At 47.9% G+C, this 27,040-nt stretch overlaps 1 protein-coding gene across 2 annotated transcripts in view; it reads left to right on the forward strand.

Moving 5' to 3' along the window:
* Positions 1-1,911: 1,911 nt before the first annotated feature.
* The window catches only part of COPG2 (COPI coat complex subunit gamma 2), a 33,106-nt gene continuing 7,977 nt past the window's right edge, over positions 1,912-27,040 (forward strand). The window contains exons 1-19 of one of the 2 annotated variants that reach the window (XM_083572641.1): positions 1,912-2,170; positions 5,378-5,430; positions 6,586-6,666; positions 7,532-7,603; positions 8,414-8,493; positions 9,147-9,222; positions 10,098-10,190; positions 13,001-13,087; positions 13,676-13,833; positions 14,107-14,240; positions 14,788-14,855; positions 15,829-16,017; positions 16,650-16,745; positions 18,282-18,525; positions 21,928-22,003; positions 23,603-23,706; positions 23,977-24,102; positions 26,642-26,704; positions 26,855-26,994. In XM_083572641.1, the coding sequence (XP_083428767.1) occupies positions 2,134-2,170; positions 5,378-5,430; positions 6,586-6,666; positions 7,532-7,603; positions 8,414-8,493; positions 9,147-9,222; positions 10,098-10,190; positions 13,001-13,087; positions 13,676-13,833; positions 14,107-14,240; positions 14,788-14,855; positions 15,829-16,017; positions 16,650-16,745; positions 18,282-18,525; positions 21,928-22,003; positions 23,603-23,706; positions 23,977-24,102; positions 26,642-26,704; positions 26,855-26,994 (1,977 nt within the window). In that variant the 5' untranslated portion in view covers positions 1,912-2,133. Of the gene's footprint in view, positions 2,171-2,336; positions 2,541-5,377; positions 5,431-6,585; positions 6,667-7,531; positions 7,604-8,413; positions 8,494-9,146; positions 9,223-10,097; positions 10,191-13,000; positions 13,088-13,675; positions 13,834-14,106; positions 14,241-14,787; positions 14,856-15,828; positions 16,018-16,649; positions 16,746-18,281; positions 18,526-21,927; positions 22,004-23,602; positions 23,707-23,976; positions 24,103-26,641; positions 26,705-26,854; positions 26,995-27,040 lie in introns of those variants that run through there. The other variant, XM_083572640.1, reaches the window with a different exon arrangement.

Raw genomic sequence — 27,040 nt, forward strand, 5'->3', positions numbered from 1 at the left:
CAGTAGTCCAAGCGGGAGATAACCAGAGCATGCACCACTCTGGCGAGACAGTCCGCAGGCAGATAGGGTCTCAGCCTACGTACCAGATGGAGCTGGTAAACAGCTGCCCTGGACACAGATTTGACCTGTGCCTCCATGGACAGCTGTGAGTCCAAAATGACTCCCAGGCTGCGCACCTGGTCCTTCAGGGGCACAGTTACCCCATTCAGGACCAGGGAATCCTCCACACCTGCCCGCCTCCTGTCCCCCAAAAACAGTACTTCTGTCTTGTCAGGATTCAACCTCAATCTGTTGGCCGCCATCCATCCTCCAACCGCTTCCAGACACTCACACAGGACCTTCACCGCCCTCACTGGTTCTGATTTAAAAGAGAGGTAGAGCTCCAAAGTATCAGGTAAGTGGCCCCCATGCTTGAGAAATCTAAATGCTTATTTTGAGTCGAATTTCAGAAAGAGGTAGGGATCCCCGGGGGCTGCTGAAGATCTTTTGTGGATCTCTCACTCCCATACATCACTGCTGGGAAAATTAACTATACGGCAAAAGTATGTTGGCAAAAGTAAAGAGCTACTGGAAGCCAAAGGGTTTAATATTACGTAGTGGTTGGAGGGTGATGATGACAGCAGTGATTGGAGGATGGTGACAGCAGTCACGAAATTAAAAGACGCCTGCTCCTTGGGAGAAAGGCGATGGCTAACCTAGACAGCATCTTAAAAAGCTGAGACATCACCTTACCAACAAAGGTCCGCATAGTTAAAGCCATGGTTTTCCCAGTAGTGATGTATGGAAGTGAAAGCTGGACCATAAAGAAGGCTGATCGCCAAAGAATTGATGCTTTTGAATTCTGGTGCTGGAGGAGACTCTTGATAGTCCCGTGGACTGCAAGAAGATCCAACCGATCCATTCTGAAGGAAATCAGCCCTGAGTGCTCACTGGAAGGACAGATCCTGAAGCTGAGGCTCCAAGACTTTGGCCACCTCATGAGAAGAGAAGACTCCCTGGAAAAGACCCTGATGTTGGGAAAGATGGAGGGCCCAAGGAGAAGGGGACGACAGAGGACGAGATGGTTGGATAGTGTACGCAAAGTATACATTTGTTAAGAAACCAGAGGCTTTTCTCTTAGGAATTGTTGGTAATGAAATAAACAGAAAGGACTACAAAATTTTCCAATATGCAGTGACAGTGGCAAGAATACTACTGGCCCAGAAATGGAAACAACAACAAATACCAATGTTGGAGGAATGGAGAACGAAGCTGATGGACTATGCAGAACTTGATAAACTGACTGGGAAGATTAGATATCAACGAGATCAAAAATTCATTGAGGACTGGAGAAAATTGGCAGAATACTGGGAATGTATAAGTGATAACGGAATAACGTTAGTGGCATTTAAAGAAGCTCTGTAACAGAATAAGAAATATTGTAAAAAAGCAAAATATAAGAGGGGGGTAGGTATAAAGGCAATACTAAAATTTGGAAATGTGTATTTAAAAAAATTAGAATTTGAATGATTGGCAGAGAAGCCGAAGGAAGTCAAAAAACCGAAAAGTTTAATGCAAATTGTTAAAGTGGTATAAATGTATGGAAAACTAATAAAATATAATAATAAAAAAAGGGATAGTGTACGCGAAGTTACCAGCATGAGTTTGACCAAACTGCGGGAGGCAGTGGAAGACAGGAGTGCCTGGCGTGCTCAGGTCCAGGGGGTCACGAAGAGTCAGACATGACTAAACAACAAAGTGGTTGGAGGGTATGACGTCACCCCACAATTAAAATCCCACCTGCAGCTGCAAAACGCCCCTTCCCTCCTATTAGGGCCGCTGTCTCTTTAAGCAGCGCGCTGCTCGCTCGCTCGCTCCCCCTCCCATCAGCTGTAGAAGGGGGCGTGGCTACAGCTGGGTGTGCCCTATGCAAATGAGGACCCGCACTTCCTCCTCTCGACGGTCGGCGTCGCCCGTCAGCTGTCTGAGGGAGAAGAGTGGGCGTGGTCCCGCCCGCCCTTGACCGGCAGCCCCGCCAGCCAATGGCGGCCCAGAGAAGTAGGCCTGGCGGGCGGGACTTCCTCCCCAGGGCCGCGAGCGTGTAGGCTGAGGTAAAGCGGGAGGAGAGCAGCTTACCCGGCCGCCGCTGCCGCCATGATCAAGAAGTTCGACAAGAAGGACGAGGAGTCGGGTAAGAAAGCCCCGGTGAAGGGTGGCCGGGCGCCGAGCCTCCAGCTAGGCCCCGTTGCTAGGCAGAGTGGGCTGCCCCTTCCGCAGGTGGGCCGGAAGCCCCGTAGCGGCGCCGGAGGGCGCTTGCCCCGCCCACTGGCTCGGGACGGTTTAAAACGGTTTAAAGGGGGGGGGCGGGCGCTACCACTTCAGGACGAGGGAAAGGGGGGTGGAGATGGTAGTGCGAAGAGGCCCTTCTGGATCGTACCAAAGGCCTTTTTCAGGGGTGGGCAGCCTGCGGCCTTTGCAGGTTTTCCCCCTGGCACCCCCCTCCGAGGTGGCGCCTATGGTTCCCCCCGTGCCCCATTTTCTCCTCACAACAACCCCGCGAGGTAGGTGAGGGGCCTGAGGGGAATCTTTGCCATTGGATGAAGGGCGCCCTGCCCTGTGGAAAGTTATTGAAAACAAAAGAAATAATGGTCTCCCCGGCTATTTCTCCCAACAATAACAACAACAAAATAACAATGGTTTTATTGATTTTATGTGTTTGTTTCCTGTTCAGGGAAGTTTTGAATGTGTGACATTTTGGGGAATTTGGGCCTTCTTTTTTTCAAAAATAATTTTTTTATCTGATTTTCCACAGTGATAACACAAACCACAAAGCAAAATGATACACAAAAACAGAAAAAGGGGGGGACAATAAACAGATAAACAACAACAACAAACTTAATTCTTCACAAATCCAACCTTTTACTGGCTTGGATGGAGGGCACCCTGTGGAAAGTTATTTAAAACAGAACAAATAATGGTCTCCCGGCCCCGGGTCCAATACACAAGCGGCTATTTCTTCCAATAATAATAATAACAACAACAAAATAACAATAGTTGACAGCCGCATTGGATGTTCGGTTTCCGAAAAATGTTCGAAAACCAGAACACTTCCAGGGTTTTGGAGTTTGAGAACCAAGGCATTTGAGAACCAAGGTACCACTGTATAATATATCACAGCGGTTTGCAGACAGCCTTGCCCAACGGTCAACCCAGTGGGGGCTGCATGAGAAGTTTGCCATTACATTGTGAATTTTAGTGGTTTTTGTACTGTGAACCCCACACAATGTGCACTATGTAAATATTTATTTAAATAAAACAAGTAACAGTCTCCCAGTGCTCCAAGCCTAACACATAAGCAGCTATTTTTAAAATAATAGTAATAAATTGTTGTTTGCTTGCTTAATTTAGCCACCTCTGTGTCCGTAAAGATGTATCACTGCAGTTAACAAACAATATTGGAAATGTTAAAACCAAACAGTGACATAATGATTCCTGCATTGTAGGTTCCCTTGTGGTTCCTTCCAGCTCTAAAATTCTGTGATTCTGTAAATCTGAGGCAGACACCAGCAGACCGTTGTGGGGTGTGTGGGTGTGCTGTTAATGGCCTTCATATTTATTTTTATTAAATAGGTATACAAGCAAACATATGGAACTTAAGAAAAAAGGAACACAGAAACAGGAAGGGGGAAATAGAGTTTCCCGTTTACATATTAGCTGACAATTTGCATTCAGGAATTTGAAGAGAAGGGGGAAGGATGGAAAGAATTACAGCACAGATCACCTCTTTGCAAAAAAAAAAAAAAAAACACACAAGTCCTGTAAATCTGTTAAAGAAATAAGGTGCATCCATAAATTTGTAACTTCCAGGGAGGCGGGCAAGCAGCAGTTTCTTATAAGTTTGGTGTGGCAGTTGCCCACACTTTTGCAATCCCTGCATCTTGCACTCAGGCAGGTGCCTTCACTGTACTCTTATCAGCGCCTGCTAAAAACATTCCTGTTTAGACAAGCCTACTCAGATGCTTAGAAAATTCATGTATTTTTAATCTGTTTTAGTAGGATTGTGAACCTTTCTTGGTTTTACTGTTTTACCTTTTGTAAATTGCTTTGAGGTTTTTCTATTACCTTCAAGCGATGTGTAAATAAATAAATAAGCCATGGCAGGTCAGGAGACAGTCATTCTCTACTTTCCCTTTAGGGCTCAGCATGCTTCTGAATGAAACCTGTTGTTGGAAATCACAGGTGGGAAAATGCTGCGCCACTCAGGCCCTGCTTGTGTGGGCTTCTCGAAAGTGGCATCTTGGCTGGCCAGGGTGAGGACAGGATGCTGGTCTTGAGTAGAGCCTTGGGCCTCATCCAGCTGCAGGGCTCCTCTCAGGTTCCTTGCACACCATACTTGCTTTTTCATTGCTGGACTGCAACTCCCACCATCCCTTGCCACTGGCCATGCACTAAGTTACTTTGAACTGTTTTTAACATTGTGGTTGAATTGTTGTAACCCACCCTGGGAATGTAGGGTGAAGGACAGGTAATGAATTGTGGAAGTAATACCGAATATAAGCTGCACCCGAATATAAGCCGCACCTTTAAAATTGATGGGGGGGAGAGAAAAAATACCTAAATATGTTATTGTTGTTGTTTAGTTGTGTCCGACTTTTCATGACCCCCTGGACCAGAGCACGCCAGGCCCTCCTGTCTTCCACTGCCTCCCGCAGTTTGGTCAAACTCATGCTGGTAGCTTCGAGAACACTGTCCCACCATCTCGTCCTCTGTCGTCCCCTTCTCCTTGTGCCCTCCATCTTCTCCAGCATCAGGGTCTTTTCCAGGGAGTCTTATCTTCTCATGAGGTGGACAAAGTATTGGAACCTCGCTGCTCCTGGCTGCATACTGGGGGGGGGGGCAGAGGCCTTTCCCCTTCCTCGCGCTTTCCTTTTACGGCCATAGGGAAGAGGACAGGGTACTACGTGTTCCTGGCATTGTTTGCCCCACGCTCCTAGCTGCATACCGTAAGGTCGCAAATATAAGCCGCACTTTAACTTTTCACGGTCGGAATTTGGGGGGGGGGAGTGAGGCTTATATTCAGGCCAATACGGTAATAGTAATGTTGGCTGGGGCTGATGGGAGTTGGAATCCGACAATATCAGGGCAACAGGTTCTGCACCATTGGCTTCTTCCCTCAACACTCCTGTGGAGTTGTACAGTTCAGAGAAAGATCACTTGTGATGAGGCAAAGTATCTTTTGGGGATACTCGTCCATTATTACTCACCTTCTCAGGAAGGTAAGTTTCTAGGGAAGCCCTGAGTTCCTCCAAACACAGTTTAAAAACGACGTATAGAATTGTCATCAAGGTATTTTGTGGCTAGCATCTGTCCCCTGCCAACATTGTGTTTTGTTTTTCAGGTAGCGGCTCCAACCCCTTCCAGCATTTGGAAAAGAGTTCTGTCCTCCAGGAGGTACGACTACACCTTTCTATACACCCCCCATTCCAGGATTTCCCAAACTTGGGTCTCCAGCTGTTTTTGAACTACAGTTCCTATCATCCCTGAACACTGGTCCTGCTAGCTAGGGATGATGGGAAACAGGTCCAAAAACAGCTGGAGATCCAAGTTTGGGAAACCCTGCCCTATAAGATCTCTCTTTTTTGAAATCAAGTTTGGGATTTGCAGGCTAGAGTCTGTGGCTGTCTAGGACTCTGATTCTTTGGGGGGGGGGCCACTGTAGGTCCACTGAGTCTCTGCAACTTCCCTTTTTGTGGCTACCAAAGATGTGGCTGCACCTTTGGTGTGTCTGGAAGCAGCTGGCATCTCAACCCCAACCACCATGTTTCCTTAAAGAAAGATGGCAGCCTGAGCTGGAGAAATGGGTACATGGGATGGATAAGAGGGCAGATCTGTTCAGCGTGAACTAATTTACATGAATCTTGGGCTTGGACATGTGAACCACAACATCGGGTATGCCATGGGATCATCAGCCATAGGGGTGCTATATGGGTGTCAAGAGAGCCTAGCCTTGTCTTATTGCACCTTGGGCATCTCTATACAATTGGGGTGTTGCCTGTCTGCATAGTTTCTAAAATATCTTGGAACAGGGATAAGTGATGTGTGGTGCAAGAAACCTCCCCTTTCTTGGAGACTCTAGAAACTGCACCCTTAATATAAAAAGATACCCTTGTGTGTGGAGACGTTGGGTCTTGGGTTATAACCTTGCATTGGCCGCTGAACAGAGATGCTCTGAGGGCTCTTCAAAAAAGTAGAAGCAAGACCTTGCCAAGTGAGGCTTTCTGGGTTTATCTGTGATTAGAGCCAGAAGGAAATAGTGGGTTGTAGCCAACAAAATAATACCATTAGTACAAGGGTTTATCTTTGTGCAATTTCCCTTCCCTCTCCTCTTGCACCAAATCTGCTCCAGAAGATTGGGGGAACCCCCCCCCCAGAACAGATTCAGGTAAAGGAAAAGAGGGAGAAGTTATTTTGTGCAGCCAGAGGTCCTTGCTGCATATTGGTCCCCCCCCCCCCCATTTTGTTGAAAAGGAATTTTAGGAAACTTCAGAATGAAAATTCCTAATATCCGTCTTTGTTGACTGCACAATTCCTGTTCCTTTTGCATAGGCGCGTATCTTTAACGAGACGCCCATAAATCCAAGAAGATGCCTGCATATACTTACCAAGATCCTTTACTTGCTGAACCAGGTAAGTGCAGCTGCTTTTGTGCAATTGAGTTGCAGCCTTTGGCTAATGAGGAAACTGTTAGAATTCCTGCTCCATGATTGCAGTCATGGGATTTTTGTCTGTCACATGACGTCGTATGTTTTGACTCCACAGAGTGGGAAGTGACGGAGACAGGATGTTTGTGTTACTGTGTTCCTTGAAGTGGGGCTATTGTCCTTTCTTCTTTTTCTCTTTGCTGTCTGATGCTAGAGAGAGAGGGAGCCATGTTGCAGTGCTCCATGTGTGTTTATATGTAAATAAAGTAGATTTGGCAAAATGCTGAGTTGCTGAGGTCTGTTACCCAAGCTGCGCAAACTCTGTGGATCTCTAAGTGTGCCGATGTCTCTTGGCATCGGTCGCTGTGATGTTCAGGCAGAAGAAAGCTTTTGAAGCTCCCGAGTGAAAGACCTAATGGTCAGGGGTCCCTTTACCTCCAACGCTTGATCTAGTAATGCTCTCTTAAGCAGTTCACATGAGAACAAGAACAAATACAAACCAGAACATTAATCATTCCCTAAAAACTAGGTAAAGAGAAAACAGCACTGTATATCACACATAAAACTGCACAGTTTATAAAACAAATTTGCTAATTAAGAAGAGTTCGGAAAGGCTAATGGGTGGTGGATGGGGAGGTCAAGGCTGGGGCGTCCCTGCATTGGCAGATGAGAATCGGTCACGTGGCAGAGAATCCCACTCAAGAGGCAGGCATTAGGTCGTCCTGGGATCACCTGTGATGAGCATGGCTGAAAGTGATCTCTGGAGCTCAAAGCAGGTCTTAGTGGAACATGGTCAGCTTTTCATATACGCTGGCTTAATTTTTGTCACATATTAATTCGCTTCTCTCTAGGGTGAACATTTTGGAACAACAGAAGCCACAGAGGCCTTCTTTGCAATGACAAGATTGTTTCAGTCAAATGATGTAAGTTCCCAATGCTCCAGGAAAGGGGTTTCCCCTCTGCCTGTGTCTCTGGTTGCGTGATGGGCTATGGAGGATTAAAAAAAATAAAATTCTTTTGTGGGATGCAAAGCAGCTTCATGACAGAACATTTCTGAATTTTGCAGAAAAATGTAAAAGGCAGCAGTACAGATTAGGTGGTGGCGGGAATTTGCTTCTTTTTTCTTGTGCTGGGAGCCAATGTAGATCCTTTGGGACCAGTGTTATGTGGTCTCGGTGGCCGCTCCCAGTCACCAGTCTAGCTGCCGCATTCTGGATTAGCTGTAGTTTCTGAGTCACCTTCAAAGGTAGCCCCACGTAGAGCACATTGCAGTAGTCCAAGCAGGAGATAACCAGGACATAAACCACTCTGGTGAGACAGTGCACAAGCAGGCCAGGATCACAGCCTGCATACCAGATGGAGCTGGTAGACAGCTGCCCTTGACACAGAATTAACCTGCACCTCCATGAACAGGTGTGAGTCGAAAATGCCCGCCAAACTGGTCCTTCAGGGACAGTTACCCCATTCAGGACCAGAGAGTCCCTCCCACCCACCTGCCCTCTGTCCCCCAGAAACAGTACTTCTGTCTTGTCAGGATTCAACCTCAATCTGTTAGAGCTGCCATCCATCCTCCAGCCGCCTCCAGGCACTCACACAGGACATTCACCGCCTTCACTGGTTCTGATTTAAACGAGAGGTAGAGCTGAGTATCCTCATACCTTTGGTGCAAGTTGGTGTTCCCATGGCTAACTTCCTGGGGGGTGACACTTACTGTTATCTTGCCCTTTCCACAGCAAACATTAAGGAGAATGTGTTACCTTACCATCAAAGAGATGGCCAACATTTCGGAGGATGTCATCATTGTCACTAGCAGGTACTGATGTTCTTGTTTCAATGAATGGTGACTCTGGAGTCTTTCCCCAGGCATTTGGTTGAGTGTGGAGGATCTGGCTCCAGTCAGTAAGACTTAAGTCCCTCCTATCATGTTATGGTGTGAACTCTGTTTTGCCACCTCTAACCACTGTTTCACACACCATGCGAAAGCAGACTTGCCTTTGCCACTGAGCGCCCCTTGTGTTTGCTTCCTGATGAGTTGACTGACTGGTACAATATACGCCAGATGCAGTCCCTCCAGACATTGAGGGACTCCAAATCCCATCAGCCCCACCTAGCATGGCCAGAGATAATGGGAGTTGCACTACAAGAACATCTGGAATGGTGCAGGTTTCACTTCCTTGATATTTGCAGTTGCATCTTGGTCAAATGTAGACTTTACATTTTTACATGTGCGTTTACAGCCTCAGGGGGGGTGTTTCTAAAAATATAGGTGAACATAAGCTGCTGTAGGGTTAGGAAGTGTCTCACATTTAAACTGACCTGCTAGTGCCAGACAAAAGTGTGGTCGCCCCATTTTGTACCAATTGAAGCCTCCAGGCTGTCTTCAAGGGCTGCCCCAGAATTGAAGCCAAGTCCACCTGTTTTCTGCAAAAGGTCTGTGTTAACAGAAGCTTGCCTTAACTCCTCTAGCCTGACCAAAGACATGACTGGGAAAGAGGATGTGTACCGAGGCCCTGCCATCAGAGCCCTCTGTAGAATCACGGATGTAAGTATCAAATTCTTCAGCCATGAATGGAGTCTTGCTGTACCCATTTTTAATGCTAGGTGTTCTCTCTCTAACATGCCTGGAATGATTTCCCCTGAGCCCTGTCCTCCAAGCCATTTTTCCCCCAGTGACCACATGTGGTCACTGTAACCATTTGTTTAAGTTTAGTGCTGTCTGTTTTCCAGCAAATGGGTTGGAGTTGAATAATAATGTGATGATTACCATTATCCTGATGGTAACCTGCTCATCTGAGCTTTCATTGGCTGTTCCGCTCCCCCTACAGTTGTGTACAGACAGTAACAAGAGAGAGCAGTTGCTCATGTAGAGCTCAGTCAGTTTTATGAATGGGATACTAATGGGTTTTCTCACCCACACAAATATCTGTACATACTAAGCTTGGCACATTAGCCTGTGTTGCCTACTCAACGTAGTACTACGATTTTGCTTTTTAAGGAATGTTTTTCCTAAACGTTAAAACTTATTAAAACCAGCCAGGGTATAAATAATAAGTTGTTGCTGTTGCTGTTACCACTGCCTGGTGTTATTTTTAAACAATAAATGGTACGAAAGGTTTAGGGGGTGTTTCAGGAAGAATAGTGGGAGGCTGTGAAAAGAGTGATGGAAGAAAATGCAGAGCCCAGAATCTTGACCTATTGAACGCTGGAGCTTTTTGCAGACACTGTTTCCATGCATGAGGTCTAGAAGCTTTTATTTTAAAATGGAAAGTGAGCTAGTTAGGAATCGATACCAGGTATCAGGTTCTGCCTGAACTTGGAGAACAGAAGCAATCCCAAGAAGATAACATTCTCCGTGTTGGTATCTCTGGCGTCTCTGTGAGTTGGTACCTCTTGTTCTCTCTCTCTCTGGATTCCCAGGGCACCATGCTGCAGGCCATTGAGAGGTACATGAAGCAAGCCATTGTGGACAAAGTCCCCAGTGTCTCCAGTTCAGCGCTGGTGTCCTCCTTAGTAAGTGAAGGAATCTCTTTGCTGTCATCTGATTACATTCAGGGACTGGGCAGACCTGAGCAGCTCCGACTTGTATATATCTTGGTGGCCAGGCCACCACCTGCATCTTTCTTTATTGGCTTGGCCATGTTGCACACTGTCTTTTGCTTTTTGGGTCCTTCTTGCCCTGTCCAATTTTGCAGCAAAGTGCTTTGCTGGGAACCACTGACATTCTCATTGCCTGGCTGGGGTTCCTGCCACCGCCCTCCTCCCTTGCTCCGGCAGTAATTCCAATTCTCCCTTGCTGCCCCAGCTTTGCAGGATTTTAAAATACGAGAAATAATAATAATAATTATTATTATTATTATTATTATTATTATTATTATTATTATTATTATTTATTATTTATACCCCGCCCATCTGGCTGAGTTTCCCCAGCCACTCTGGGTGGCTTCCAATCAAGTGTTAAAAACAATACAGTATTAAATATTAAAAACTTCCCTAAACAGGGCTGCCTTCAGATGTCTTTTAAAAAGAAGATAGCTGCTTATTTCCTTCACATCTGAAGGGAGGGCGTTCCACAGGGCGGGCGCCACTACCACGAAGGCCCTGTGTCTGGTTCCCTGTAACCTCACTTCTCGCAATGAGGGAACCGCCAGAAGGCCCTCGGTGCTGGATCTCAGTGTCCGGGCTGAACGATGGGGGTGGAGACGCTCCTTCAGGTAAACAGGACCAAGGCCGTTTACGGCTTTCAAGGTCAGCACCAACACTTTGAATTGTGCTCGGAAACGTACTGAGAGCCAATGTAGGTCTTTCAGGACCGGTGTTATGTGGTCTCGGCGGCCGCTCCCAGTCACCAGTCCAGCTGCCACATTCTGGATTAGTTGCAGTTTCCGAGATCTTCAAAGGTAGCCCCACGTAGAGCGCATTGCAGTAGTCCAAGCGGGAGATAACTAGAGCATGCACCACTCTGGCAAGACAGTCCGCAGGCAAGTAGGGTCTGAGCCTGCGTACCAGATGGAGCTGACAGACAGCCGCCCTGGACACAGAATTAAGCAAACCCCAAAAGAAAACGTTGCCGACTAGTTGCTAAACCTCCTTCTCCACAGTTTACGTATGAAGCTGCCTTATGCTGAGTTAGGCCCTTGGTCCATCTAGCTCAGTTCTTCCTACACTGAGTGGCAGCACCTCTCCAGGGTTTCAGGTGGAGGACCTTCCCAGGCCTACCTGGAGATGCCAGGAATTAAAGCTGGCACCTTCTGCATCCAAAGCAGATGCTCTATTGCTGAGCTACAGCTGTGGCATTCCCTAATACTGGGTTTGCTAGAGTGATGCCTAGAATTGCCCTGGTGTCTGTGAAGCCTCTGAACGGGCCCCATATTATTAGTCATACCTCATGTTATGTTTGCTTCATGTTACATTCTTTAAGGTTACGTCCCGCGGCGACCCGGAAGTACTGAAAAGGGTTACTTCCGGGTTTTGCCGCTCGCGCATGCGCAGACGTGCAAAATGACGTCATGCGCAGAAGCGGCGATTTGCAACCCGCACATGCTCAGATGCACAGCTGCGGGTTGTGATCATGTTGCGAACGGGCCTCCGGAACGGATCCCATTCGCAACCAGAGGTAAAAGGTAAAGTAAAGGTACCCCTGCCCGTACGGGCCAGTCTTGACAGACTCTAGGGTTGTGCGCTCATCTCACTCTATAGGCCGGGAGCCAGCGCTGTCCGAAGACACTTCCGGGTCACATGGCCAGCGTGACAAGCTGCATCTGGCGAGCCAGCACCAGCGCAGCACACGGAACACTGTTTACCTTCCCGCTAGAAAGCGGTACCTATTTATCTACTTGCACTTAATTGTGCTTTCGAACTGCTAGGTTGGCAGGCGCTGGGACCAAACGACGGGAGCGCACCCCGCCGCGGGGATTCGAACCGCCGACCATGCGATCGGCAAGTCCTAGGTGCTGAGGTTTTACCCACAGCGCCACCCGCGTAAATAATAATTTTATTATTTATGCCCTGCCCATATGGCTGGGTTGCACGAGCCACTCTGGGCGGCTTCCAACATATATAAAAACATAATTTAAAAACTTTCCAGTACAGGGCTGCCTTCAGCTGTCTTCTAAAAGTTGTGTAGTTCTTTATCTCCTTGACATCTGATGGGAAGGTGCCACTGCTGAGAAGGCCCTCTGCCTCTCCACCCTCCCCATAAAGTTGAAAAGGGAACTTGGAAGAGGGACGCTTTCCCCCACTTCCTCTTTCAGCTCTATGTGCTTTTTGAAGGCTGGGCGCACCCCCTGCTTTTGGGACGGCAGCAGGCAAGTGACCTGCTCCAGAAAAGCCTTCCTATAGTGTAATCGTTGTCCTTCTGATCTCTTCAGCCACAGTAATATGCTACTGGGTTTAAACTACCTGCAGGTGGCACTGTGGGTTAAACCACAGAGCCTAGGGCTTGCTGATCAGAAAGTCAGCGGTTCGAATCCCTGCGACGGGGTGAGCTCCCGTTGCTCGGTCCCAGCTCCTACCAACCTAGCAGTTCGAAAGCACGCCAGTGCAGGTAGATAAATAGGTACCGCTCCGGTGGGAAGGTAAACGGCGTTTCCGTGCGCTGCTCTGGTTCGCCAGAAGCAGCTTAGTCATGCTGGCTACATGACCCGGAAGCTGTACGCCGGCTCCCTCAGCCAGTAAAGCGAGATGAGCGCTGCAACCCCAGAGTCAGCCGCGACTGGACCTAATGGTCAGGGGTCCCTTTACCTTTACCTTTAAACTTGGTTGGTAGACGTGCCAAGACAGGAGCAGGGCTAGTGTTATTGATTCTCGGCCATTATTTCCAGCACATGATGAAGATCAACTATGATGTGGTCAAACGTTGGATCAATGAAGCCCAGGAAGCTGCTTCCAGTGACAACATCATGGTGCAGGTACGATGCTCCCACCTTCCTTGAATACATGCTTTTAGCACTGCAGGTGGTTTGAATTGGCTTTGTGCAGTTGTAATACATGATGTGGTTAAATAACTCCCCCCCCACACACACACACACTTCCAGAGGAGTCTGTGCATTAGTCTGCTGCAGCAAGTACAGTCGTATCTTGGTTTTCGAACGCCTTGGGACTCTGACGTATTGGCTTCTGAACGCCACAAACCCAGAAGTGACTGTTGTGGTTTGCGAACAATTTTTGGAAGCCGATCATCCAACAGGGCTTCCGATTGGCTTCCAACATATATAAAAGCTTCCTGCAGCCAATCAGAAGCCACGTTTTGGTTTCCAAACATTTTGGAAGTTAAACAGACTTCCGCAACAGATTCCAAGGTATGACTGTATTCCTGTAGCACCTTAAAGATTATAACACATTTTATTATAGCATAAGCTTTTGTGGATTGAGCCTATTTTTATAAGTACTTAAGAGTAGCTTCGTTTGAAAAAGCAATCATATTTAGTTATATTTAGCACAACAGTAACCATGGATTTATTTGCCCCCCCACAATTATTTCCCCCCTGACCTGCCAGTACCATGCCTTAGGGCTGCTCTACCACCTTCGGAAGAACGACCGCCTTGGTGTTTCCAAGATGCTGAATAAATTCACTAAATCTGGGTTGAAATCCCAGTTTGCATACTGCATGCTGATTCGGATTGCCAGCCGGCTGCTGAAAGAGTCTGAGGAGGGGTAAGCCTGTTTGTTTGCCAGGGCTTTTAGCAGAACAGCCGTACTCAATTCCTGCAGCACCATAAAGGTGCAAATAGAGTCCATTTCAGACTTTCTCTATGGCTTCAAGGTCCTCAGGAGTTATTGAAGCTGCTGGGTAGTGTTGGGGTTAGGGCTGCATGTGAGATTGTAGCTGCAGTTTGACGGCAACCTGGGATTGTAACTGCAATTTCAGAGATCAGCAGCTCTCAATTCTGACAAATCCATAAAGGCAGTTTCCTTTCTCTCTGGCAGGCATGACAACCCGCTGTTTGATTTCATTGAAAGCTGCCTGCGGAACAAACACGAGATGGTCATTTACGAGGCTGCCTCTGCCATCATCCATCTCCCAAACTGTACAGCCAGGGAACTGGCACCGGCAGTCTCAGGTGAGCTTCAGGAAGGCATGACCTTCGCCGAGAGCAGTTTCCCCCATCCTGGTGCCCTCCAGATGTTTTGGACTACAACTCCCATCAGCCTAGCAGGGGCTGATGGGAGTTGTAGTCCAAAACATTGGAAGATCGGGGGAGGCTGATATGGCAAGTATTTCCAAAGGGCAAAAATGGCTGCTGGCTACCGTGGGAGAACGAATCTCAAGTGTCTTTCAGCTTGTTCTCATCTGCCTAAAGTTGGAAGGGGCCGAGATTGTTGTTCCCTCTGTCCTAGCGCTGGCTGCTCTGGCTTGCGCTCCTGCTCAGCAGTTGCTAGGGACTGGCCCTAGACAGCGGTTCTCAACCTGTGGGTCCCCAGATGTTGTTGAACTACAACTCCCATCACCCCTGAGCTCTGGCCTTGCTAGCTAGGGGTGATGGGAGTTGTAGTTCAACAACATCTGGGGACCCACAGGTTGAGAAAGGCTGCCCTAGGACCTGGGCGCACTGAGCGGTAAAAGTTCCTGGGATTGTGCCCTCACATGTGAATTCCTTTTCGTTTCAGTGCTCCAGCTGTTCTGTAGTTCTCCCAAGCCTGTCCTGAGATACGCCGCAGTCAGGACCCTCAATAAGGTAAGCATTTCCAAGGCACCTTGCACATCCTAGAGGTCCTTGTCCGATACAGGTGGCTTGTCAGACTTCTCCAGTGGGATTTTACTGTTTTCCTCCCCCTCCCCACAAGGTGAGAAGGGGGCTCCTGTTGAGGCAGTGGGCCTGTTGCTGGTCTTTGTGGGATGGGCAGCAAATTCTAGACCCAGTAACCTCTAGGACAGGTCCTGGGTAACTACCGTATTTTTCGCTCTATAGGATGCACTTTTTCCCCTCCAAAAATTAAGGGGAAATGTGTGTGCGTCCTATGGAGCGAATGCAGGCTCCTTGGCTTCAGTGATAGCAACGCGAAGCCTCCGAAGCGCAGAGGGAGCGCTCCCTCCGCGCTCCGGAGGCTTTGCGTTGCTTTCGCTGAAGCCTGGAGAGCGAGAGGGGTCGGTGCGCACCAACCCCTCTTGCTCTCCAGGCTTCAGGGATAGCCGCCTGAAGCCTTCGGAGCGCAGCGTGAGTTCCCGCTGCGTTCTGGAAGCTTCAGGTTCCTTTTGCTGAAGCCAGGAGAGTCTTGCTCTCCCGGCTTCAGCAAAAGGAACCCGAAGCCTGAAGAGTGCAGCGGGAACTTGCGCTGTGCTCAGAAGGCTTCAGGGATAGCCGCGCGCAGCCCCTCCGGCAGGGAGAGGCTGCACGCAGCCTGTACGCTGCTCTTTGGGGCTGGGGGGGGGTTCTTGATTTCCCCCTCTAAAAACTAGGTGTGCCCTATGGTCCGGTGCGCCTTATGGAGCAAAAAATACGGTATGCTGCTTGTGCAAGCCAAAATACTATGTAAAATCCAGCAGTTTCAAAACAGAACACAGAGGGGTGCAATTCTTAAGAATCAAGAGAAGCTGGTCTCAGCAGCGGGCGTCTCACCTTCCTATTCACTGGACCCCTGAACCGCTGCTGTACGATTCTTCCATTCTGTAAGTTGTTCTGGGTTGCCAACGTCCGACTGCCCTTCCAGGTGGCGATGAAACACCCGTCGGCAGTAACTGCCTGCAATTTGGACCTGGAAAACCTGATCACGGATTCAAACCGCAGCATTGCCACCCTGGCCATCACCACCCTCCTGAAGACAGGGAGCGAGAGCAGCGTGGACAGGCTCATGAAGCAGATCTCGTCCTTTGTGTCCGAGATATCGGACGAGTTTAAGGTGAGGCGATTTCCCGTCTGCCTTCCGGCCTGCAGAGTTCTTAGGCGGAAGGAGTTCCTGGCTGGCAGGGCGACCTTCGTCTCCCTGGAGTTGGGCAGCAGTCCTGGGCTAGGTGAGGACAGGAATCAAAGCTTTTCAGAATCTACAATAAGAGAACACTTGTAGTTTGTGAGCCTAGCCAACATTCAGCATTAAACAAAACCAAGGATCGTTTGGGAACCAGAATACAGTGGAACCTCGGAAGCCAAATGCCTGTAAACTCAAACATTTTGGCTCCCAAGCAATCGAAAACTGGAAGTGATTGTTCTGGTTTTTGAATGATTTTTGGAAGCTGTACGTCTTCCGCAGCTTCTGCGGCTTCCGATTGGCTGCAGGACGCTCCTGCAGCCAATCGGAAGCCGCGCCTTGGAAGTTGAACATTTTGGAAGTCGAATGGACTTCCGGAACGGATTCCGTTCGACTTCCAAGGTACCACTGTATTGTTTTTGTTGTATGAAATCATTTATTTCCTGCCATTCAGCCCTCGCAAGGCCAAAGTGGAATCAAGGCTGTCCAGGGCCTGTAGAGATCTTTGCTGGAATGCAGGTACTGATGCCCTTCCCTCAAACCTTGTGCTGCTCTTGCCTTAACAGGTGGTGGTGGTCCAAGCCATCAGTGCCCTGTGCCAGAAGTACCCGCGGAAACACAGCGTCATGATGACCTTCCTCTCCAACATGCTCCGGGATGATGTAGGTTGTGTTGCCTGCCTTGTGTCGGGCAACCGGCAAACCATATCGGCATCACGCGCATATTTTGGTGAAATACAGTTAATGTATCCAGTATATATTTTCATGCAAGCTAAAAGTTTGCTCTTGATGTGAAGTTGCCACAGTGTGACGTTGATCCAGCATTTCTTTATCATGTATCTTTTCCCAAAGAGGTCAGGTTGGAGGAACCTCACATCCTTGAGACCTCCTGCTTTTGGTATAAGCCTAGGACGGGAAGGTCGTGGTGGAGTTTAATAAGTAGGGCTTGTGGCCAGAGCAAACATACTAGCCTTTGAACAATCTGAAAATCAAGGATGTTCGTTTTAGTCCTTTAGTTTCCTAAAGTTTCGTTTTAGTTTTAGTCCTAAAGTTTCGTTTTTCCTGGTTATCTGTTACACTAGATTATCTGCTGCACAAGAACAAAGGAATTTAGATACTGTTTCACCACGGACAGCTAAAAGTCCAAGAAGCCTCTCTCTGTGTGTGTCAATCATTGTTAGCACAGCGGAAACTCAGTATTCAGAGCCTTCAAGTTGCTGGCAAAGAAAATATTCTGTACTAGGATATAGTAAACCTCAGATCTTTCCCTTTGGGAGCATGTTCAATGCAGAAATGATGGGTAAATGTTGCATTGTAGCATTTTTATCTGTGAAAAATATGATGGTGGGAACTGGGTTTTCAAAGGCCATTCCAGACCATCCCTCTTCCTAGTCACTTCCTGTGGCACTTGTGGCTGGTCACAGTTGGCTCACATACCAGTTTTCCCTGTTCCTGCTTTGGGACTCGTTTCTACGACTTAGAATCGGCCAAACAACACTTGCCAAATTTTGGTCACCTCGTTGGTTTGGCACATGGACAAAAAATGAAGTTTTTTTTTAAAAAAAACAATTTAGTTTTGCCTCCTAACTTCTCATTTGTTTTTGTCATTCTTTTTTCTATCTGTTAGGGCAAGAATTTCTCTGCTCTTTTTGTTCGATTCTGCCCGAGGACCCTCTTGCCCCCTTGTTTCCATTAAAAAAAAAAAAACCCATTGGGAACAGCAAGTTGCTCTTGCCCTTGCAGATGTGGGAAATCCCTAAGAGGGTGTCCATAAAGTGTGTTCCTCAGTTGATTAAGTGCATTTGGGAATAGGATCTAAGCAGGATGGATGGATGTCTGGGCTAGGCTGGTCTTCCAAGCCCCCTTTGACTCTTGCATTTGGGAATAGGATCTAAGCAGGATGGATGGATGTCTGAGCTAGGCTGGTCTTCCAAGCCCCCTTTGACTCTTGCATTTGGGAATAGGATCTAAGCAGGATGGATGGATGTCTGAGCTAGGCTGGTCTTCCAAGCCCCCTTTGACTCTTGCATTTGGGAATAGGATCTAAGCAGGATGGATGGATGTCTGAGCTAGGCTGGTCTTCCAAGCCCCCTTTGACTCTTGCATTTGGGAATAGGATCTAAGCAGGATGGATGGATGTCTGAGCTAGGCTGGTTTTCCAAGCCCCCTTTGACTCGTGCTTTTCCGCCCCCTCTGCAGGGTGGCTTTGAGTACAAGCGAGCCATCGTCGACTGCATCATCAGCATCATCGAGGAGAACCCGGAGAGCAAGGAATCCGGCTTGGCCCACCTCTGCGAGTTCATTGAAGACTGCGAGCACACGGTGCTGGCCACCAAGATCCTCCACCTGCTGGGCAAGGAAGGGCCCAGGACCCCCTCCCCTTCCAAGTACATCCGATTCATTTTCAACAGGGTGGTGCTGGAGAACGAAGCTGTGAGGGCCGGTGAGTTGGCAGGCTCCAGACCTGTCTTTGCTACGTAGCCAAGAAGGGGAAGGGAGCAGGTCTTCCCGGGGGAGGCTGTCGGAATCAAGCCTTAGTCAGAGGAATTGGCCACTCTCCAGGTGCCCGGCTTGGATTCCTTGTTGATCTCCCCCGTCAGCGACTCCCGGCAAGACAAGGCGAGATCCCAGCGATCCTCCTCAAACGTGAGAAGAACACACCATTCCCTCCCCCCCCTCATTCCCAGGGAGGGGAGAGAGACAGACAGAAATGTATTTACATGCCTTTATTTCTGTCTTTCCAGCAGTACAGAGAAAACGTGTCTGCACTCTCTTAACATCAACAGCAGAGAGGGAATAACTCCTCCCATGTACTTCCAGTACAGGGTCATGTGACACTCTGAGCTAACATCCGGTGCTCAGTGCACAGAATAGACTGTTCCTTGTTCCCACGGTACAGTCCCAAAACATCAACATCCTGTTTGGCTTTCCAGCCATCTGGAGCACTCAGCAGCATTGCTCCGTTTTCGTAACAGAGGCTGCCGTGAATGGGGCCTTTGGGTCCACCTGGCTTCATCCCAGAGTTGAATACGTGCCCCAGATCCTTTAGCTTAGCAAGATTGTGTGTAGGAGGCCCAGGCGCTGCCATATAAAGTTAAGCTTGGCTTTTTTTGTTGGGAAGGCTAAGGGAGCAAGATGCCAAGCTTCAGTCGTGAATTTTAAAGGTGAGGGGTTGTTGCTGTTTTTTATTAGATTTATATACAGTGGTACCTCGGGATGCGAACTGTATCCGTTCCAGAGCCCCGTTCGCATCCTGAATACAAGGTAAGACGCGTCTGCACAGGTTGCGTTTCGCCACTTCTGCGCATGCGTGTGACGTCATTTTGACTGTCTGCGCATGCGCGAGCAGCGAAACCTGGAAGTAATTCGCTCAACCTCAAGCATATTTATCCCGAGGTATGACGCGGGTGGCACTGTGGGTTAAACCACAGAGCCTAGGACTTGCCGATCAGAACGTCGGCGGTTCGAATCCCTGTGACAGTGATCTCCCATTGCTCGGTCCCTGCTCCTGCCAACCTAGCAGTTTGAAAGCACATCAAAGTGCAAGTAGATAAATAGGTACTGCTCCGGCGGGAAGGTAAACGGCGTTTCCGTGCGCTGCTCTGGTTTGCCAGAAGCGGCTTAGTCATGCTGGCCACATGACCCGGAAGCTGTACGCCGGCCCCCTCGGCCAGTAAAGCGAGATGAGCGCCGCAACCCCAGAGTCGGCCACAACTGGACCTAATGGTCAGGGGTCCCTTTACCATTACGACTGTACCATCCTTCATCAAAAGACCTCAGGGCGGTTCACAAGATAAAAACACAATAAATAGTTAAAACCAAAGCAACAGAACAAAACCTGGCGCCTAAAGATATGTAATGAAAGTGGCAGGCGAGCAGTCCTGGGGAGAGCATCCCACAAATGGGGAGCCACTGCAGAAAAGGCCCTGTTCTCGTGTTGCCACCCTCTGGACCTCTCCAGAAGGAGGGACATGAAGAAGGGCCTTGGATGATGAACACAGAGTCCGGATTGGTTTATTTGAGGAAAGGCTGTCCTCAAGGTATTAAGTGTGCAAGCCTATGTGGAGAGACCTAAAGCAACCACAGGATAATAACTTATCCAGGTAAGCATCAGCAAGAATTTGAGGAAGACAAAATCAGCAATCTTTCTAAATACCGGTTGCTGGAAACCACAGGAGAAGAGAATGCTCTTGTCCTCAAATCCTGCTTGCGGTTTACAAAGTTAATGAAAGTTAGAATGATGTTGGACTGGAAAGTAAATGGTTACTATTAGTAATGGTTAAGACAAGGAGAATAAGGAAGAATAATCTAAATTTAAATTAAAATAAGGGAAGATTTGCTGAACAATCAATAAGAATTTGGAATACAGAAAGGGGAAGCATGAGGAAGTCGGGGAAGATGGGATATGAAATTAGGATATGAAATGATACATGTTTTTTGTTTTGTTTTCTGTTTTTTTGTATGTTTATGTTCGTTGTATTGTGTTTAAATGGAAAATAAAAATATTATATAAAAAAAAACAAAAAACAAATCCTGCTTGCGGTGCTGGACTAGACAGGCCGTTGGCCTCATCCAGCAACCAGGCTGCTCTTACGTTCCTATGCAAACTCCCAGTGAATAGGCAATCTTATTTGGATTACTAGGTTCTTAGGGGTATTCGGCCAAGAGGATGCGGGACTCGATGGGCCATTGGCCTGATCCAGCATGCTCTTCTTATGTTCTTATACAAATGAGAGAAGTCTTGGAGGCAACCTAGCCCAAACTTGCTTTAAATAAACAGGAATAGTGTGTGCTGCCTTATACCAAGTCCATCTAGCTCCATATTGTCAGCAGTGACTGGCAGTTGCTGTCCAGCATTTTAGATGAGAGTCTCTCCCAGCCCTACCTGCATGTGCCAAGTATTGAGCCTGGGGCCTTCTGCAGGAAAAGCAGGTGCCCTCCTTCAGAGCTACGACCCTTCCCTGCTTAATAATAATAATAATAATAATAATAATAATAATAATAATAATGTATTATTTATACCCTGCCCATCTGGCTGGGTTTCCCCAGCCACTCTGGGCGGCTTCCAACAAAGTATTAAAATACAGTGGTCTGTTAAACATTAAAAGCTTCAGATGTCTTCTAAAAGTCTGGTAGTTGTTGTTCTCTTTGGCATCTGGTGGGAGGGCGTTCCACAGGGCGGGTGCCACTACAGAGAAGGCCCTCTGCCTGGTTCCCTGTAACCTGGCTTCTTGCAGGGAGGGAACCGCCAGAAGGCCCTCGGCGCTGGACCTCAGTGTCCGGGCAGAATGATGGGGGTGGAGACGCTCCTTCAGGTATACAGTGGTACCTCGGGTTAAATACGCTTCAGATTACATACGCTTCAGGTTACAGACACTGCTAACCCAGAAATAGTACCTCGGGTTAAGAACTTTGCTTCAGGATGAGAACAGAAATCGTGCTCCGGCGGCACAGTGGCAGCAGGAGTCCCCATTAGCTAAAGTGGTGCCTCAGGTTAAGAACAGTTTCAGGTTAAGAACGGACCTCCAGAACGAATTAAGTACTTAACCCGAGGTACCACTGTACTGTACCAAGGCCGTTTAGGGCTTTCAAGGTCAGCACCAACACTTTGAATTGTGCTCGTAAACGTACTGAGAGCCAATGTAGATTTTTCAAGACCGGTGTTATATGGTCTCGGCGGCCACTCCCAGTCACCAGTCTAGCTGCCGCATTCTGGATTAGTTGCAGTTTCCGGGTCACCTTCAAAGGTAGCCCCACATAGAGAGCATTGCAGTAGTCCAAGCAAGCGATAACTTCCCTTTATCTACAGACTCCCTTTATCTACAGACTCTGTTTTCTTCTGCAGCTGCCGTCAGTGCATTGGCAAAGTTTGGGGCCCAGAATGAGAACCTCCTTCCCAGTGTCTTGGTGCTCTTGCAGAGGTGAGTTCAAAGCCAGGGAAGAGACTTTCAAAGCAGGTTCTTTCCTGCCCCTTGAGCGTTGGGTTCTGTTGTGGCATCTTGGAAACACCCATATAAGGGGCTGCTTGCCCTCTTGGGCATCCGTCAGGGCTGAGTTGAACTGCAGTAGAAAGCAGGCATCTTAATTCACCTTTAATTCACTTGTGATTTATTTTATTTTTAAAAAAACAAATCAGCTGCCATAAAGATTATAGCTTTGCCGTAATATTGCAAAACTATATCCAGCTCTAGGTGGAAATTCGAAAGCTGGTAAGAAAAGGGAGGAGAAAACACTTCCATGTATAGGTGTAGAAAAAGGGGGTGGGATTCTTGCTGGAAGTTTAGTAGGCTTAGCTGTGGAGCCCCATCCCATCAGTGTGTTAGCCACACCCACTTAGCAAGCCACTCCCCCAGCCTTCACCACGCCCCTTCTTCAAAACTACAAAGTTTGCCTTCCCACTCTCTTAGAACCTGTGATGCAGCTGTGATTCCTGAATTGTAAGGGGCTGGACTAGATGGGCTTTGGGGGTCCCTTCCAACTCTACAGTCCTATTACTCTTAACTAAGGATCAGGGTTCTCAGGGCTCTGCATGTGGACCTGGGCCCCGGCCCCTCTCTCTTTTGGAAACAAGGACTACCTCAGCACCTGGAAACACACACTTAAAACAAAATAAAAAAATTCCTTCCAGTAGCACCTTAGAGACCAACTAACTTTGTTATTGGTATGAGCTTTCGTGTGCACTTCTTCAGATACACTGAAACAGAAGTCACCAGACCCTTATATATAGTGAGAGGGTGGGGAGGGGTATTACTCAGAAGGGTGGTGGGAATGGATGATTGGCTGATAGGTGTGGTAAACCTGTTGATGACTTTTAACGACTGCAGTTGGTCTTACAGGAAAAAGCAAGGGGTGAGATGGCTAAAAATAGCTTTATCATGTATAATGAGATAAGAATCCAATATCTCTATTCAGACCAGGCCTCTCCATGGTTTTAAGTTTGGTAAAAGTAAAGGAAAAGAGAGCCCTGACCATTAGGTCCAGTCGTGACCGACTCTGGGGTTGCGGCGCTCATCTCGCTTTATTGGCCAAGGGAGCCGGCATACAGCTTCCAGGTCATGTGGCCAGCATGACTAAGTCGCTTCTGGCGAACCAGAGCAGCGCACGGAAACACTGTTTACCTTCCCGCTGGAGCGGTACCTATTTATCTACTTGCACTTTGACGTGCTTTTGAACTGCTAGGTTGGCAGGAGCAGGGACCGAGCAACGGGAGCTCACCCCATCGCAGGGATTCGAACCGCCGACGTTCTGATCGGCAAGTCCTAGGCTCTGTGGTTTAACCCACAGCGCCGCCCGCGTCCCTTTAAGTTTGGTAATAAGTTGCAATTCAGCAACTTCTCTTCCCACTCTATTTCTGAAATTCTTTTGTAATAAGACAGCTACTTTGAGATCTTGTATAGAATGTCCTGGGAGACTGAAGTGTTCTCCTACTGGTTTCTCTGTCTTGTGATTCCTGATGTCTGGCACTGGCCATCCCCCCTTCACCAGCCTTCAAGAGCTTTCTCTCCTCCTTTGCCATGCAGGTGCATGATGGACAGCGACGACGAGGTCCGCGACCGAGCAACCTTCTACCTGAACGTGCTGCAGCAGAGGCAGCTGGCTCTGAACGCTGCATACATCTTTAACGGTTGGTGCCACCTGGGAAGGGCGGATCTGCACCTGCAAGTCCTGAAAGAATGGGGAGGGGGGAAGAAGTGCCATTGGTTAAGAACTGGAGACCTTTGCAGGTTATCCAGGGAATTGCCACAACTAGGGGCTGCTCTGGACAATGGCTAAAGCTCTGGTGTTGGGTATGTCTATTGGCCCTTCCCCACCCTTGATGCTCCTGCCAGTAAATTGGGCCTCTGAACACCACGTGATCCTTCCTTGAACAGCTTTCACCCCTCCCTCTTTGCAGGCTTGACCGTCTCCATTCCCGGCATGGAAAAGGCCCTGCACCAGTACACCCTGGAGCCCACGGAGAAGCCTTTTGACATGAGGTCTGTGCCTCTGGCCACTGCCCCCACCTTTGAGCAGAAAGCAGGTAATGGGGCAAAAACAGGCTTAAGGGGGGAGGTCTTCTGCTCCAGATGTGGAACCCCACTGCCTTTTGTTGTTGTTGTTTAATTGTTTAGTTGTGTCCGACTCTTTGTGACCCCATGGACCAGAGCACGCCAGGCACTCCTGTCTTCCACTGCTTCCCGCAGTTTGGTCAAACTCATGCTGGTAGCTTTGAGAACACTGTCCAACCATCTCGTCCTCTGTCATCCCCTTCTGCTTGTGCCCTCCATCTTTCCCAACATCAGGGTCTTTTCCAGGGAGTCTTCTCTTCTCATGAGGTGGCCAAAGTCTTGGAGCCTCAGCTTCAGGATCTGTCCTTCCAGTGAGCACTCAGGGCTGATTTCCTTCAGAATGGAGAGGTTTGATCTTCTTGCAGTCCATGGGACTCTCAAGAGTCTCCTCCAGCACCAGAATTCAAAAGCATCGATTCTTTGGCGATCAGCCTTCTTTATGGTCCAGCTCTCACTTCCATACATCACTACTGGGAAAACCATAGCTTGAACTATACAATGGTACACCCCGAGTTACAGACGTTTCGGGTTACAAACTCCGCTAACCACTGCCTTAACTGCGTGCAGTGCCCACCTGGGTTCCAAGTGGCATGATGGGGACATCCAAGAACAGCATCCTTGAGAGATGCTGTGAGCTTTCCACATCTTGAGCGTTTATCGGGTACACAGCCAGATGTTTGGTATATCTAGATACATAATCTGACCACGGTTAATCTTGCGGAATACAGTGGTACCTCGGTTCTCGAACTCAATCCATTATGGAAGTCTGTTCAGCTTCCAAAACGTTCGCAAACCAAGGCGCTGCTTCTGATTGGCTGATTGGCCCCAGAAACAATGCCTACAGTTGAAACGGATGTTCGGCTTCCGAAAAATACTTACTTCCAAGTTTGTGATGTTCAGGAGCTGATTTGTTCATCAACTAAGCCGTTCAGGAACCAAGGTACCACTGTAACGGTCTGTACAGGTTCTGATGATAATATTCTGTTCTGTTCTGTTCTGTTCTGTTAAGTACTTATGTACTGCCTTTCAAGGCCAAGCCATCCCAAAGCAGCTTATAAAAGGTAGTTTTTTGTACAAATGGAGCTTCATGCACACAGCAAAGACTCTCTGTTGCAGCTCATCTCCAGGCAGAATGGAGGGTTGCCTAAGTAGTAGTAATAATAATAAATAATAATAATAATAATAATAATAATAATAATAATAATACCTTTATTGTCATTGTACAACCTGTGTACAATGAAATAAATAAGCCTCCCTCCCCCCCAAACACTCAATCTCTTATCAAACAACACACCACCGCACAAGTCAATTTCGCTGTTATTTTTCGTTCAACAGCTCACGGATAGAAGCTATTTTTTAGCCTGTTGGCACGGCTGCTTCCTCCCCTCTTTATGGCCTCTGAAGTGGCAGACAGAAGCAGGAATGAGTCTGGAGGGCTCTCCACCAGAGCTGTATCCAGTCACAATGGATACATACAATATATTTTCCATGTTCTTTTGGAGAAAGCTATCCCGTGTTAAAACACCGTGTGTTTTAAGCAATTTTAACCCAATTCCTGCCTGGAGCCTGTGGCAGGCACAGTTTGGAACTTTGTACATGCCATGGGTCTCGGGTAGATTTTTTGCATGTTGTGCCTGGAGTCGCCAGAGTGGCTCCCGGACGCCCACATGAGCCTGCAAAAGGCCTTCCCTGGTGCGTAGTAAAATAAGCTGCAGTGTGTGTGATAGGTAAAGGTAAAGGGACCCCTGACCATTAGGTCCAGTCGCGGACGACTCTGGGGTTGCGGCGCTCATCTCGCTTTACTGGCTGAGGGATCCGGCGTACGGCTTCCAGGTCATGTGACCAGCATGACTAAGCTGCTTCTGTTGAACCAGAGCAGCTCACGGAAATGCCGTTTACCTTCCCACCGGACTTGCACTTTGATGTGCTTTTGAACTGCTAGGTGCGTAGGAGCAGGGACCGAGCAACGGGAGCTCACCCCATTGTGGGGATTCGAACCGCCAACCTTCTGATCAGCAAGTCCTAGGCTCAGTGGTTTAACCCACAGCGCTACTCGCATCAGGACAATTTTTCTGGTCTGCAGTCATGCCAATGTGTTCACCTCTTGTGTTATGGATTTGTCTTGGACACCTTGGCTGGAAATTTTATTTTTTATTTTTTTTATAAATATTTATTGAATTTTCCAATTTTATACAAACACAAAAAGAAAAAGAAAAATATTAAAAACAAATCAATTTCAATAACAGTTTTTCAATAACTTGTTTCTTTGACTTCCTCATACCTCCCCTTCTTGTTTTCTAGTTCAAATTGTTAATCCAGCAAATCCTAATCTCTTAACATTCCTTTTAACTAACACCTTATATTCCAATCAACTTTTTAAATTTTATGACTTAAACAATTTTAATCCCAGTTATTTTTATCATAACAGCTAGAGACCACATAAGTTCAATCCAGCATCTTTCAGAGTTCATTACCTTGGCTGGAAATTTTAATGGCTGTTTCTCATTTCAGAGATTGCCCTGGTGGCCAACAAGCCCGAAAAAATGGCTCCTTCACGGCAGGACATATTCCAAGGTAATAAAAGACCCCAGAGCCGCCCTCTTAAAACTTGGAGAGCTGCAGAAGGCTGTGTTTTAACTGCATTTGCCATGGCAGTTTGCAAGGTGGCTGGAGGGAGAGAACATGTTGTCTCCCTGTAAGCTGAGTCTGTTTCTTCCCCTTTAGAACAACTGGCTGCCATTCCGGAGTTCAAGAATTTGGGCCCTCTCTTCAAGTCATCCGATCCAGTGCAGCTGACCGAGGCCGAGACGGAGTATTTTGTCCGCTGCATCAAGCACGTCTTCTCAAATCACATTGTCTTCCAGGTACAAGAAGCCATAGCGTTGTTGGCAGAGGCCACAGAGGATGTTA

This window comes from Podarcis filfolensis (assembly GCF_964270895.1).
Source record: "Podarcis filfolensis genome assembly, chromosome: 10".
Taxonomy (NCBI): Eukaryota; Metazoa; Chordata; class Lepidosauria; order Squamata; family Lacertidae; genus Podarcis; species Podarcis filfolensis.